This window comes from Electrophorus electricus, chromosome 20, assembly GCF_041902795.1.
Source record: "Electrophorus electricus isolate QZ-2024a chromosome 20, ASM4190279v1, whole genome shotgun sequence".
Lineage (NCBI taxonomy): Eukaryota > Metazoa > Chordata > Actinopteri > Gymnotiformes > Gymnotidae > Electrophorus > Electrophorus electricus.
Genome location: NC_137516.1, coordinates 12,259,106 through 12,275,000, shown reverse-complemented (window position 1 = coordinate 12,275,000; position 15,895 = coordinate 12,259,106). Strand labels below are relative to the sequence as shown.

Here is a 15,895-nt window from a genome sequence, read left to right as displayed (position 1 = left end):
GACAGACACTCTGAGCTAAAGATTTCATAATCTGTGTGTCAAAGAAGCTGAAATGTAATATTTGATTTATATTGCACTGGAATATAAAATTATAAAGATATATTTAAAGAAATCAAATTATGCAAGAACTTTCACAGCTCTGTGAAACGCAGCTTAACACACAGAACACAAAAGCTTCTATCACATTCATTGGATAGAGCTTCCATGCTTTTCATGCTTTTGCTCTTGTTGGAATAAGTAGCAAGCGGTATAAAATACTCACTGGAAAGCTTCTTAGAGCAAATCAAAATGAAACATGTTTTCCTCTGTGTGTGTGTCCAGGTCTGGATGTAGCAGCTGACTGCTCTGCTGAGGTGTGTCCGAGCACCGGGACCATGCGCTGGAGGCGACGGCACTGCCGGGCGAATGTGGCCATGCTGCTCCTTGTGCTTTTGTGCGTGGGAGTGCTCCTCATGTTTGGGCAGCACAGCTGGCTGGTGGGGAAGAAGGGCCAGCTAGCGAGGGGCACGGTGTACCCGGGGCAGAGGGCCGGCACAGCAGCGGTGACCGGGGCCAACCACAGCATGGCCAGGCAACACATGTGGAGAGACGCAGGTGCGTCCCCTGCGCCCCCAAGGCCTGGGGCAAACCTCAGCTCACTTTTGGACAATACTTCTCAGCAGGAGTCAAAGATCTCCACAGGCTCCAACGCCAGCTTGAGTGAGGAGATAATAGTGGAAAGTGTACTCAAAGTAGAACCCTACAGCTACATCATCAATGAGGCAAACAAGTGCCAGGACAGGGATCCTTTCCTGGTGCTGCTGATCGCCGTTGGATCTCACAACGTGGAAGCCAGGGATGCCATCAGGCAGACCTGGGGGAATGAGAGTGTGGCCACTGGCTCTGCATTCATCCGTCTCTTCCTCCTGGGAATGGGTGAAGGTGACTACGGCCTGGGCAGCCAGGTACAGCACGCCATCGAGGCGGAGAGCCGACTGCACCATGACATCATCCAGCAGAAGTACATCGACTCCTACTACAACCTCACTCTCAAGACGCTTATGGGCATGAACTGGGTGGCTACATACTGCCCTGGCACCAGCTATGTCATGAAGACGGACAGTGACATGTTTGTCAACACGGAATACCTCATCCAAAAGCTCCTCAAGCCCATCGTCCCACCCAGGTGGAAGTATTTCACCGGCTACCTCATGAGAGGTTATGCCCCGAACCGGAACAAGGACAGCAAGTGGTACATGCCACATGAGCTGTACCCCAGCAAGCGGTACCCAACATTTTGCTCCGGCACAGGGTACGTGTTTTCAGGCGACATGGCAAAGCTGATCTACAGGGCTTCTCTGAGCATACGCCGGCTGCACCTAGAGGATGTCTACGTGGGACTCTGCCTTGCCAAGCTGAGGATCGAGCCAGTCCCACCCCCAAATGAGTTCCTGTTCAACCACTGGAGGGTGTCTTATTCCAGCTGCAAATACAGCCACCTGATAACTTCTCATCAGTTCCTCCCCACCGAGTTAGTGAAATACTGGCATCACCTGCAGAGCAACAAGCACAACGCCTGCACAGAACTGCCAAAGAAGAAAGTATGAAGGAGTCGCCAAAGAAAACTGCTCTGCAAACATTTTGAAGGATGGACGTGGTGACTAAGAACAGGGGGAAAGAAAAAAAAACAAACACACCACACTTTCAGCCTCTGAAAAGCTTTGCATCAAGAAAGTACACTTTCGCTATGTAACAAAATGGGAATAATGTGAGGGTCAAAAAAGTTTACGTGAATCTGACTTCCCTTGTGCAGACTAAGCAGAACTGTGGGTGTGACGTTTAAGAGAACAGTGTGCACTGTGAAGAAAGTGAGAGATGTACTGCAGAAATTATATTACGAAGCCAGCACCCTGCAGTTATTTTAAAGTAAAGTTACCTCTCCTCCTCAAAGCCTCATGCGCTTGTGTGTCACGCACATTGTTCAGAAATATTCAGCTTCATCACCTCTTATGTGACTCTCTCTAATGTCTCGCTGTCATATAAAGTTACTTTACCTGAACTTACAGGTTAGGAGAATTTATGAGAATATAATTTACATGTTCACCACGTAACACTAATAACGTGCGATTCCTTTCCATCACTATTAAAAGTGCTCTTAAGTGTCATCTTTAGTGAACGTATACAAGCTCATATACAACTATACAAGCAGCACTGGATTGATTGTGGAGGTTAATGGGCATGTTTGTGTATATGTTCACACTGGAGACGAGGCAAGTGAGCACTAACAAGTGCAAAAGAAGTTTAAACCTCATTACTATCTAGAAAGGTGATGAAGGGAAGAAGATCTAAATAACAAATAAGGCCGGTGACCACATCCCTTCCACCCTCAGCATGGTGGCGTAGAATAATTTGCACTATTGTAGTCGTACGCATGGTTATTCATCATTGTTCTCAATTCAGCTCTCACAATTCATACACAATTTATCATCAGGTGCAGAAAAAAATAATTAAAACCTGGCAGTCACTGTTCCATGTTCCTGTTTTTCTATATTTTCTGAACATTAAAGGATTAATTATTTTTCTTCATCACAGCTTTCATAATAATACCATCCTCAACCTACTAGTATTTTCCTGCCTTTGACCTGCTCAATGGACTCTTTTCAGGCCCAAACCCTCATGAAAGCTGCTTTGTGAAAAACATACATATTTTAAGTTATTTTTCCACAAAGTAGCTTTCATGAGGGTTTGGGAGAGAAACTGAACTATTTAGTGTTGTGTTTTGCTACAAGTGCACACTTTTTTATGTTGTCTGAATCTGGGTTGAGTGGGTGGGAATGGTAATCAGGCTATGAATTTTGATGCAGAAAAACAGGTCACAGAACTAAACCATGATTTATCTCTTGGAGCTGGCAAAGCAAAAGTGGGGGGGGGGGGGTGCATAAGATGTACTAGTTTGGGAGAGGGCTCCCAGCTAAACACACAGCTCAGCTTCTCCAGTACAACAATGGGTTGCTGAGTGTAAGAAGCTGCAGACAAATGCTAAGGAATTAACACTTCTCTCTGCTACCGATATCGTTTCAACTATAGTTGATGACAACATCCAGCAAGCTAAAGTCAATTCCTCCATCACACAATACTGTCGCAAGGGGCATTGATGATGTGTCAAAGGACATAGAGGAGCAGACTAATGACAAGTTACAGGAAGGCTGGCACTTTGTTCTGCAGATGGATGAAGCAACTGACAGTAACAAAGACTGTTTACCGATAAAGTACTTCTGATTCATTGATGATCTGAGGGAGGATCTGCAAACAATCTAGCAGAGTCACTGCAGACAAACTTAAGTTATTGGGCTCAGGGCTCAGGCAATGGCTGGGAAACGACGTGGGCCAATGTTCCCGCAATGTGCAGTGGACAGACTGCATGAGATACCGAGAAGAGCTGGATTCTAAAAACAGAGTCCCGAGATGAACAATGTCATGACGGTTGTCATTGCCACAGTAAACTACAGCAAAACACAATCTGTCAAATCCCAGATTTTTTTTTTTTTGAGGAAAGAGAGATCTGTCCAAGTAGGTGTTTTGATTTACAGTAAGGCCTGATGGGAAGGTTTTAACCAGGGTCTTTGAACTGTGAGATGAGATCAGCATCTTTTTGGAGGTAGAAGGTAATGAACTTGCCCTCAAATTTAATAATAAATTCCTCATGAAAGCTGCATACCTCAGTGAACTAAAGCTGCAGATGAAAGGCACCAACACATACCTTCTATACCTGTCAGACAAAATCACATGATTCACAAGGAAACTGGAGATGTGGGAGCAGAAAGTTAAGGAGGGAAATACCGATTCCTTTGAGAACCTGAAATCATTTCAGGTCAAGAAGACACGATCTCATGCATGAAAGCGCAAATCTCAGCCCTACAAAAACATTTTCAGAGGTATTTCCCAGTGCAGGATCGTAAAGAATACGAATGTTTTCCAGTGCAACATCACCTGCCAACTTCAGTACTGCAGAGATGGAACAGTACATTGATGTCACCTCTGATTCAAGAACAAGGCTGCATTTAAAGTCAAAGACATAAGCTGCATTTTGGATTTGAGAACGATTACCCACTGCCAGGGGGGAGAGCTGTATTCATGCTCCTTCTTTTGAAAAATACTACCTATGTGAGAGGCTTTTCTGCAGTGACCTCACTCAAGACAAAATATAGATCAACACTAGACACTGAAAATGAACTAAAAGTAGCAGTCTCCCAGCTTGAGAAGAAATGCAGCGCAAAGCAAGCCCAGACAAGTCTCTGAACAGATGTGGGAATTAAAAGGTGTAAGTTTTGCAGAGCAAATACTCAGGTTTTAGTTTTTTTCTCTCGGGGAGCAGGTTAAGTTTTAAAGCCATTTTTGTGCAGTCAATTTTGAGAAAATATGTTGAAATCAATTAATGCACAGTAAAAAAATTAAAGATACATAATATATGCATGTCTTGTAAAAAGCTGTAAATGTGATTAGTCACTTTTTGTTCAATAAGAAGTTGCAGTCCTGTATGAATTTCAATGTTAAAAACTAAATTCCAGCAGAGTTTGGAAACAAAAAAAGACGCATGTTTTTGTGTTGCGGGCGGGCGGGTTCTCGAAAATCTATAGAGCACTACAGAAGAGGTTTGGTAACCACTGTACTAAACTATGAAACAAAGACTGCAACTTTAATATTAATGAGCAAAGTTTTCATTTCAAGGTAAAAGCTAAAGTTAATTGATCCCGAGTCTTACCGTCACAGACTTTAGGGTCATGCCGTGGTAGGTTCCCATTGTGTCGATTTTGAAGCCCTCCGTTTCTATGACGAGAGGCATTAGATCAGCAACAACTCTTCAAATGAAGAGCACAGCTACAACAGTCAGTAGGCAATGTCAGTAAGCACATGCTGGCAAGGTGAAAGGTCAATGAACAAAACACCCCCATCTGAGATACTGAGAACATCTGGACTTCATCACCTGGATGGGTGCCAGATCTTAAACCACCTGAGATAGAGTAAATGCTTTTTAATAAAAAGCATACCATCTGCTATAATTTAGGCAATGCTACCCAACACATTTCCTTTACCCTCTCCCCACAAAGCCTTAAAACTCCCCCAAGTCAAGGTAAATGCTTCTTCATTTTTATGTGCAATACTTCAAAGTTTTGCTGACGTTTGCAAGAAAGTACAGGACAACCCACCCCCAAGATGCAACTGCATTACAAAAGGAACCATCTGTTGAAGCAACACTGCTGATCATTTTTCTAGCAGACCACCATAAATAAGTACTTTTGAGCATCAGACTAGACATCAGCTTATTTTTACAGGCTGACAGGTAATAACCAACTGGTAGGACTCTGCTCCAAACGGGGGCACAAATAAAATAAAAGTAGGGGGACAGAGAGGAGCTGCTGAACAGAATAGCCTTTTAAGTTGAACTTACCCTCTTTCCCTTTGAATCGCTCCTGATCGTATCTGTTGTAGGCTGCTGGAACTGGCTGTTTGTTTCGAATTGCTGGATCCTTGGGCAGAAAAGACGAAAATCAAATCAGAGATGTTGCAGCTCAACACCAGTGCCAAGCAGGAGGAGGGTTAAGGCTACTCTGATGCAGCATAAAAAGCACAAACAGCATTAATTAAAAGGGGTGTGGTGGCAGAACAAGTCACAAAACTACAGTGACCTGCCCCTTCTTTTCGGATGGGTAGAGTGACAACACAACCTGCAATATTAATTTAAGATAACTATTACCATTTGAAAATTATACAAATCATGATATTCTTAATATTGACACTTGGCCTTAAAATTACCAGATTATCTTATTGGTCATTACATAAATAAATATTTTGCTAACTACTTCTTTATACACTATCAATGTTAGACATCTGTCAAGATCAGTCAACATTTAATGCGCTCATGTAAATTTTCATTTTTGCATTATTTTTCCATTAATCTTAAACAGACTCAGCATTTAATGTTCTCATGTAAGTTTCTTTCACATTATGACTAGGGCTGGCCCATGAAATTCCACTATCAAAAGGCACTGGTGGAATGAAATCTAAAATGATACTTCTGGAGGTACTGAGATCAATCTCCCCCCCCCCCCCTTTTTTTTAAACTCTCATTTATCATGCTTATTGTACTATGAAATTACAGTGGGCACATAGGTCTGGAAGATTATTGTTTTGGAATTGGTATCAAAACATTTCCAACTACACCCAGCCCCAATTAATATTATCGTCAATATCTCCAGGGCAATACTGGCACAAAATTTTAAGCACTCCTGCAGCCTTTTATCTTAGCCACAAAAACAGCAGTAGCACAGCCCTACAAATCATCGTTGCAGAATGCACAATTAACAAAGATAATTGCTCATGCGTTACTGTGATGTGTGCTTTTGACTTTTTGGCCAGTACACCATCACTGCGACTTCTGTTACGTGTACTTTGGAGAAACGGTTCGACAGTTCCAGCTCATGTCAGATGTAGTCTAATGTGTAATCCACATGAGACAAGTCAAAAAGTTTGTGCACATTGGATTTTTCCTTGAATGTTTGCTTTAACCAACGCATCCTGTAACTTATTCAAACTGCCCTTGGTCACTCAGTGCCATGCATAATACCCTTACATGTAAACTTACAGGTTCAGTGCTCAGAAGCTTTGACCTTCAGTGGGTTAAATAACCGAGTTTCCCTTAGAATCCTTCAGTTAATTTCAAGCTCCATTTATTTGACAAATGGCAGTAATATGCTGAGAAATTGATAGTATTTTGTACTACTACCACGCAAGCTTACAAAAAGACGAGAAGGGTATTAGCGTGAAATGAGCACTGCGTAGTCAGGCCTCCAGGAAGAGAGCTGGAGTCACTAATCCAAAGTGACAATCTTAGGCTTAATTGATACCATGAAGGTGGCCACCGATTAGCTGTGTGATCTTTCCAACATTTTAGCAGTAAGATAGGGGTTCCTGCTATGTTTCTAGCCATTGGATGGATAAAATTAAGATTCACTGTAGCACTCTTTCAGGGCCTTGAAAGAAGCTGCTGCTACACTTTGATCAATTTTGTTTATATGTAATTTCACAATTACATTCTCATATATTTGACATGTTGAAATGAAGCAAGCAAGAACAATAGGAAATAGGAAAACATGAGACTACTGTTAATTTTAAAAAATTTAGTAGTATCAGAAGACTAGACAGGCTGAGGTGTGCAATGTGATTTTAAGTATGAATTGTAATGAGGAGATAAATAAATTAAAATAGAGAGACAACCTGAGTCTGCACGTACCATCACGCTGAACCGAGTGTATGAATTGCTTAAGGTATTGTGCAGCTGTGAGATATTGCTCAGATGCTGAGCAACTTAAATCCAAAGCTGGCTAACCCATGAAGACTGCCTTGTGGAATACCCTGCAGGCTTCCTTTAACAAAGTGTGTACACCACCTTTATTTTACCTTCTTTTGTCTACCCATGCATCCCTGAGCCTGGAAGAAAAGGGGATAAAAGCCCATGACACCAGTGAGGGCTGTAAGGGTGGGGTGGCGGGTGGTGTGGTGTGTTCCTACTGTCTGGGTGGGGTTCTGCGTGGGTCTCTGGTCAGGAGCACGACCCTCCTCTCTGGCCTTTACAGACTGCAGGATGGCAAAGATGCTTTTGGAGAAGTTCTAGAAAGTCAAAACAATACACCACCATGGGTTGGCAAGAATGGCAAGAAGAAAAAAAAAAGAATCGTATCACACTGCCATAGATATAGAACTTTTCTATGTAAAATAATGCAATGGAAAATGCACACAGTGCTGAATTGTAATACATGCAGGACACCATGCACTTCTGCCTTGTCATCTCAAAACACATCCAACCACTATCAATGCAGGGCATGCATCTAAATCTTTGGAAATGTAAACCCAAATCTTAAGAGCTGGTGGGCTTTTGAGCCAATAAAAGGAATGCAAGTACACAGTAGGCTCCAAAAGTATTTGGACACCCTTGTTTCAGATACAAGTCCTTAAAGGTTTGTCTGACATTTATCATGAGCTAGTATAAAAGTCTTCTATTTATAGAAACATTTCCACTCTGCTTATATAATTACATTTTTTCCCCACTTTCATGAGCATTACTTTTCTGTATCCTGCTGTTGTACTTTTGCTATTCTGGTCTTCATTAAGGAAAAATCATTCATTCTGTCTGGACATTAGTAGAGTGTATGAATACTGTATGACAAGCATGTGAGAGTCTATCAGTAATCAATAACTTGAAAAGCAGAAATCCAGTTCTTTGGCAAAGCCTATCATCTCTGATTTAGGGGAACATGTGGGAGCATAAAATTGCGACAGAATCCCTCAGTCTGCTTGAGCCATAATACAGCTGCCACCTGGAGGATAAGATAGGTACAGCAAATGCAAGCAAGTCTCTACAAATGGCTAAGAACTTCATGGATTTAAGCTCTGCCTGCTTGAGTGCATTGACAACTTCTAGGCTTGGAGTTATTTTGTTCTGCCTTCTTTGGGGCAGGCATGCACACTGTAAGAGTATGTGACCTTCATCAGTAGGGTCAGAAGTGAAACAAAATCAAACCTATGAACTAATGCCCACAACAGTACCAAGTGTTTGGATCTCAGAACTCCCAAGTCAAACGTTAGAAAGCCAAACTCTGTTTGAGGGCTACAATCACAGCAATCCTGCTTTGGGAAATCGATGCTAAATACACATGCTTGTATGAAAGCAACATTCATTTATGATTTAGGGCATTGGGATTTATGAGAGAGTTACTACTTCTCAACATGATCATTTTCAAGAAAAGAAAGGAAATGATTCTGCAGGCCAGTGCAGTGAGGGTTTTGCTGGCAGTGGTCCATCTTGGCCTTGGTGCTAGCTGAAGCACACTGAGGCACCAAGCCTCGCACTCCCTTCACCTTCCCACTGCTCTGGAGGATGGTGGTTCTCGTCCTCCACACTCTCTCCCTGCTGACAATGTCGCGCGTCACGTCCATTTCTGCATCCACAAAGCTCCTTTGCTTCAGGGTGATGTCGTCGTCCAGGTCTGTCTTGATAGTGGAACGCTTCTTGGCCATGATCTTGGCCTTGATGGCAGCAATTTTCTCCACAGACATGGCCTCAGAGAGTGAACTAAAGGCAAGACACTGGATTACTGACACAGGAATGAAGACATAGCAAGAAGCTACATGCAGGGTTCTCTAAAATATCTGTTGGAGAAAGTGCTATATAAACGAAATTCAAGAAAAAAAAAAAAAAAAAAGTTTTTTTCCCCCTCAGACTGGAGTCATTCAGAACTGTAGAGGAGTGGCATGTCTTATTTGAGGACTTTGTGCCAGAGCACTGCAGGTTTTAGCATGTGTGCACAACTCCATGCCATGTTGCGCTGTGAGTGAACTGCCTGTTTTGCCAGTGACCTCAATTGCATGCCCCTGTCCAGCCAATAGCTCAAGGCCAGCTCACGGGCTCTAACAAAAAATTTTTATAAAGCAAAAAGACTGCTAGGCTGGAGAGGGGTGCAGTAGGCGAGCAAGACAGAAGCTATGGTCATATGTTAAACTGACAGTTGTCTTCTGGGTTATTAGTCACTAGGTTTGTTGGTGTAGTTGTCAGTCCTGGCATACCGGATCTGGTCTGTCTGCACGATGCCTTCCTTATGGCCTTCCAGACGGGCTGCCAGACGCTCCTTATCCAGGCGCACTCGTTCCTCATCCTTACACGCCACACACACAGACAGGTACGCACGCACAGACAGCCAGGCAGGCAGGCAGGCAGGCAGAGAGACAGACAGACAGACACACACAGACAGATAGACGTGCACGCACACACAGACAGAGAGACAGTCAGGCAGGCACAGACAGAGACAGACAGACACACAGACAGGTAGACACAGGCCTTAAATCCCGAAAGTAAATAGAAATATCAGGAGGCAAACTGCCTTTTCTTCCCTTTCTTTAAATACCTCAATCCTTGGCTTCTTTGCTTCAGAAGAGACTTCATCTGCAGCCCTTTTGACTGTTTAAAAAAATAAAATAAAATTTACCAGTCAGCCACATTATACCATAGACTTGGAAGAAAAAAGAAAAACAAGGGTGATCTTTCTGTGTACACAGCGTGACCACCTACATCTATGTTTAGTGAAGATATTCAGCACATACCTTGCGTTGGTCTCTGAAGGCCGATCTCAATAGGGGCACTTCTGTCAATACTTGTTGATGACGCTTGAAAAATTATATGAAATTCAACTCAATTGTCCCAAACTCATATTTAAATGAATTAAAAATCACTAAATACTCATTTATGACACTTACAACTTTCTCCATTGAGATATGATAAAAGATCCTTTCTGTCTGGTCTTCTTACTACAGGGATGTTCTCTGTCTATAAACAGGGAGGTTTAATAATATTTTTTTTAAAAAGCCAAGAAGAAGGACCCTCATTACAGAACAGAAATAAAAAAGACCATTTCACTTGAATACTAACACAGACCCTGCCATTAGAATACTAAGAGAGAAATTCTCTCATTAGAACACTTATACAGACCCTCTTATTACAATACTAATAAAGACGCTCCAATTAGAATACTAATAAGAGAGACCGTCATTAGCTGTTCAATTTTGAGCCTACATATGAGCACGTCTTACTCATGCATACTCATGGTGATTTAATTACAAGAAACTAAAAAAAGACAATTACTCTGTTGGAATATAGTGATAAAACATTAATAATGCTGGAAAAATTCATCAAAATTCACCATTTGGTCTTTCATCGTTGAATAAATGGCTGGATGCCACAAGTCAGTACCCATTTTCTTGTCAGAAGAAACAGTCACTTACTGCAGCTCGACGCACGTAGGACGGATGTGGAAGATGCACATTGTTGAGTAGGAAGAGAATGGAGTCCAGTGTGTAGTACTCCTTGGGCTGACCCTCTTTTCCTGTCCTATAATTCAGAAAGATTGAAAGGGGAAAAAATTGCTATTCCACAAACACATTTGTGTGTTAAAGGGGAGCTTCTGCCTAATAGTATAAGCCACAGGTTATAAAACAGCATTCATCAGCTGGGTGTTCACATTAGAAAACTGACGAGGACAAGGAGTGGCAACCAAAGCTCCACGAGCGAGTCGGTTAATCAGGCAAACCTCATTTCTAAAACCATGCTCTCCAGAGGTGCACAAAACAGCCAGAACAATTGGATTATGGAATTGTGTTTCAAGTCCTTGCCAGTGGAGACTTCGCAGCAAGTACATGCTGCCCAGTTATTGTTGTCATTTAACAGCACTTTAAATCAAAGTTATGAACTTGTAAGCAACATTACAATATAACAAAACATACAAGACAGTACACCTTATTCAAAGACAGGCCATGCAAAGGTAATCACGAAACCTCAAGTTGCTTTGCTATTTAGTTTTACACAATTGTTTTAAGATAGAGCAATAAGAAATAGGGTCCTGAAACCCATAAATTGTTTAGAAGTGCAGCCATACCAATGTCACATAACATGCATTTACTTTTGACAATACACTTTAATAAAAAGGCGAGTTAAGGAAAGCATTGATAAGAAAAAGTTTGTTAACATAAAATGAAGACTTGTCAGCAAACAACAAGGTGTCCTACAAGGACACCATAGCTACAAGCATATTCTATTAGGCCCAGAGACAGTTAGGTCCTCGATCTCCATTTACTCAATGAACCTCAATGGTCTCCCACCCAGATATTCTCTAACAGATCTTGGAGTAATCTCTCGTTTGAAGCGAGAGACTATACATCATGTAAATAATATTTCTAGAATTGCCTCTCAACCTCAGGAACCTCTCCTCACATTATGCAGAAGAGGCAGTCCATGCATTTATCACTTCAAAATTGGACTACTGTAATGCCTTACTATCTGGCTGTACCACTAAGTGCTTTTAAACAAACTCCAGCTAGATCAAATTGCAGCAGCCAGTGTTCTTCCTAGAACTAGAAAATTTGATCACATCACTCCTATCTTAACTACTTTACATTTACAGTAAATTTTTGTATTGATTATAAAATACTTCTAATGACTTATAAAGCACTGATTGGTATTTCCCCACAGTACCTTAGAGAACTCCTATTGCATTACGACCCACCATTTGTGCATAGATCAAAAGGTGCAGGCTCTTTACTAGTACCAAGAATAAGAAAATCTACCGCAGGGGGCAGAGCCTTTTCCTATAAAAGCTCCAACACTATGAAATAACCTTCCTGTAAATGTTTGAGATTCAGAGGATGAAAACATCTTGACAGTCAGGAGTTTTATTAACTACCCATCTTGGGTAGAGGTGTAGATCTGGGGGTCCATGGGCATTTAGAGTTTTGGTAAACTTGGATGTTATGATGCTGTCCCTGCATCTCTCGTCACTCAAGCTTCTTAACGGCAGAGTTCCACGGTGCCCTCATGTCTGTGGTTCCTTCTGGCTTGGGGTTCCTTTTAGCTGTGCTGCCATAGCTAGATCTGCCAGAGTCCATCTTTGCACATTATAGTTCCCTAAATTACATACCCTTGTACCTAGACATGCCTAATAATCTATTCTCTCTTTCTGCCCAGGCACACATACTACTAATGTCATGATGTTACTGAGCCTCAACCTGTATCAGCTGCCATGGCTACTCCCACCACCCCCTGATGTCCTCTGCTGTAGCCCACCACACCTCCAGCCCAGCCAACTACTTCTCTGATGCCCTTGATGGACGTTGTCATGCAGGATGGGTTTCGGACACGTGCACACCATGACCACACTAGGACTTCTAGAAAAACGGACTAGACATTAATTGCTCCCCCCCGCCATTTTATTATTATTTATATCTTTATTTTTCTCTTTCACCATTCTTTCCACTCCTCACTGTCTACACTTATTATGGTGATCTTGGTCAGGATGGGCCCTCCCTTTGAGTCTTGGTTCCTCTCAAGGTTTCTTCCTCATGCTCTAGGGAGTTTTTCCTTGACACTGTCACCCTTGGCTTGCTCACTGGGGGCTTGGACCCAAACATTTGTAAAGCTGCTGTGTGACAACATTTGTTGCATAAAGCATTATATAAATAATTTCGACTGATTTATTTCAAGAAAAAGTACTGTGGGGCTAAATGCTCATCTCATCTCTCTTGTGCATGCCTGAGGCATAAAGGGAAAATTAAACAAAACATCAAATGGGACAGTTGGTCCTGCTTTAAATCAATAAAGAAGTGCTTTATGCAGCATTAAACATGTAGATTACAAGCATCCACGAGCAGGTATTACCTAGTGTAGTACATTCATTTGTGTGTTTATCTGAAACCAAGTGCAAACAACATTAACAGATCATCATGAGAATGATCACTGCAGAAGTGATCTCAAACCAGCCTATTTCCTTGGCCCAAGTAATATCACAGAGAAAAATCTTTACTTTGGCTTTTTGGACGTGATTAACTTGTTGGCTTTCTCTCCCATGCTTGCATGCACCATTAATGGGTCAGTGCTCTGGAAAAGTTCTTTACACGTTCCCACTGTCCTTACGAAGTGCACAAATGAAAAGAACTATAGAAAGTCCTGCCAATTGGGACTGTACTACTACTAGTAGTGGGGAACTATGGATTGCACTACACCAATCAGAAGTAACTTCCGTAACGGAAGAGGTAATAATAAAATCTTAATGTTAATAAATTTTAATAAAAGGCATGGGAACTAGAAAAACCAAACAATCATTACCTTATTCCTGTTATGACAACCTATGAAATGCGCAAGATTAAATGCTTGTCCTGAGTCAAACCCATGCATTTATAACATTGGGGTAGTGGTAGCTCAGTGGTTAAGGTACTCGAGTAGTAATCAGAAGGTTGACAGGTTTCCAGTGTTGGGCCCCTGAGCAAGGCCCTTAATCTCTGTTGCTCAAAGTTGTATTCAGTCATAATTTTAAGTCGCTTTGGATAAAATCAGCAGCTAAATGCCATAAACGTAAATGTAAGGGAGAGTGAAGCACCACTTTAAAATACTTATTACAGTTACTTAGCATATATAGAAAATAAGAAATACTAAATTAGGGATTAACTGTGCAAACGTACTAAATGACGTGTAACACTAATATGGGAGTCAAACTAGAACAACCCTTTTAGCCCGGCATACAAGTTCATTAACTTCTCAGAAAATAGTTAATTACCTGATCTTAGCGAAACCCGTGAGAAAAACCTTCTTTCTGAAATCATGGTTCCGCGGAACGTTCTGTAAGCCTCGACCTTGCACACCCGAATACGAAGTCTGAATGGTTTAGGGAAATTAACTTGGCACTGTATAAATGTGTTAGCTTAGGTATTGCTAGCTAACCTAGCTTTCAACTCCTTCCCAAGTAAATGTAAGTAGCGTCCCAAGTAGCGTCTTAACTAACAAGGTCTTTGGAGCATCTCCTCTAATGTCAAGAAATTAAAGATGAATGCTAAACTGTGACACTGAAATGTTGCCAGAGCTACTTAACAGTTCAACACGTACGACAAGCTAGCTTGTAGCTGTTTGCTAACTAGCTAGCTAACTAGCGACCTTATCGCACGGACTGGAGAGTTCGGAGCGCAAATAAGATCCGCTGGCTCGGGGAACAAGCCAAGTAAGGGAGCTAGTTAGTTAGCCAGGATGCTAAATGGCTAACTTGGCTAGCTAGCTGTTTTGGTCCACCCAAAACATTTCACACAATTTGTCTAGCTAGGTTATGAATTTCACAAGCGAGTTTCGCAATTACGCACAACAAAATAAACTCGAAAGCTACAGCTCAGTTACTGTCATATTGTGCATTTTAACCTGTGATAGCATCACCACTGGATAAAGATGCAATGAAGACTTGATTAGCGAGCGTGCTGTGCAAACTTGCAAGCTAGGTTAACTATGGCAAGCTAGCTAACACAAGAGAACCGGAAAAAGAACGTGTGACATACCCCCAGATGACATAGTTAGTTTTGACATTTTTTGGCCACGAGAATTCTCCAAAAATAACTTCATCTCCTTTGGCCACGATCTCCTTCTTCTGGATATTGTACTGTCGAAGAACGCTCAACACGTCCGCCATCTTCACTTGTCTTCATGAGAAATATTTTCTTTAAGCCCCTGTTACTTTTCAGCAAAGAATGCCTCCAATAAATGCCTGCTGGAAAATACCTACCTACGTGTAATTACATTTTAGGACAGATACAACTTTCATTTTTTTAAATTTTATTTTCATTTTAATTTTTCGAAGTCAGAGATTTAATATATTATTTAGTATGTATGTCATACAAGAAATACATTTTCAGGCAAATATTGAGCATCGGAAGGCCAAAGAATTCGTTAAGGACTAACATTATCCTTACTAAGTTGTACTAAAGGGGTTTTGTATTCTAGCCCATTCAGAACTTCGAGCACTTTACTAACCTACTGTCTAACCATAGATTTAGACTTGTGAAATACTATCTTTCATCTTCTTCAACGTCTCATGTCTTCGGAAAGTTCAACATAGTATACCATCTTAAAACAACTTTATTAAAGATGTCATGTCTGTTTTTTTTTTTTTAACTGGCCACTAGGAAAGAGTGCTCGCGTCTGAGCTTCCAAACGTCTTAATGAGGATTCTGTCAAATAAGCTTTCACGAGACCACACGGTCTGTCCCGGTTGATGCGCCAATACGATTACACTTGCGTGCACATGGTGCTCGTGCGTTCCGTGCGTTCCACGCCTCCCGCACGTTTTGAGTGCAAAACTTGAGTGATACCATATAACCGTGAATATTATTCTGCTGCTTTTTTACTTCACTACATATAATCTGAAACAGCTCTCATAGACCTTTGCACCCTTGTTTGATAATGTGGTGTGTTAAAAAAAATAAAAATTAAAGATTAATCTGTAAATAATAAAGGCATCACTCATGTATCTCTAATGCAATCAGTTTCCAGATTTATTTG

The 15,895-nt window shown here is 41.5% G+C and overlaps 2 protein-coding genes across 2 annotated transcripts in view; one reads left to right on the top strand and one right to left on the bottom strand.

Moving 5' to 3' along the window:
• Positions 1 to 1,875, top strand: part of LOC113585052 (beta-1,3-galactosyltransferase 2) — a 2,766-nt gene extending 891 nt beyond the window's left edge. The window contains exon 2 of the mRNA XM_027022339.3: positions 322 to 1,875. Within this exon, the coding sequence (XP_026878140.2) occupies positions 375 to 1,586 (1,212 nt within the window). The 5' untranslated portion in view covers positions 322 to 374 and the 3' untranslated portion in view covers positions 1,587 to 1,875. The remainder of the gene's footprint in view (positions 1 to 321) is intronic.
• The window catches only part of cdc73 (cell division cycle 73, Paf1/RNA polymerase II complex component, homolog (S. cerevisiae)), a 24,639-nt gene extending 9,582 nt beyond the window's left edge, over positions 1 to 15,057 (bottom strand). Inside the window, exons 1-10 of the mRNA XM_035536107.2 lie at positions 14,896 to 15,057; positions 10,813 to 10,918; positions 10,288 to 10,357; positions 10,135 to 10,197; positions 9,939 to 9,991; positions 9,601 to 9,689; positions 8,896 to 9,109; positions 7,549 to 7,647; positions 5,429 to 5,507; positions 4,742 to 4,806 (exon numbers count right to left, since the gene is read on the bottom strand). Coding sequence (XP_035392000.1) covers positions 4,742 to 4,806; positions 5,429 to 5,507; positions 7,549 to 7,647; positions 8,896 to 9,109; positions 9,601 to 9,689; positions 9,939 to 9,991; positions 10,135 to 10,197; positions 10,288 to 10,357; positions 10,813 to 10,918; positions 14,896 to 15,026 — 969 coding nt within the window. The 5' untranslated portion in view covers positions 15,027 to 15,057. The remainder of the gene's footprint in view (positions 1 to 4,741; positions 4,807 to 5,428; positions 5,508 to 7,548; positions 7,648 to 8,895; positions 9,110 to 9,600; positions 9,690 to 9,938; positions 9,992 to 10,134; positions 10,198 to 10,287; positions 10,358 to 10,812; positions 10,919 to 14,895) is intronic.
• Positions 15,058 to 15,895: the final 838 nt, after the last annotated feature.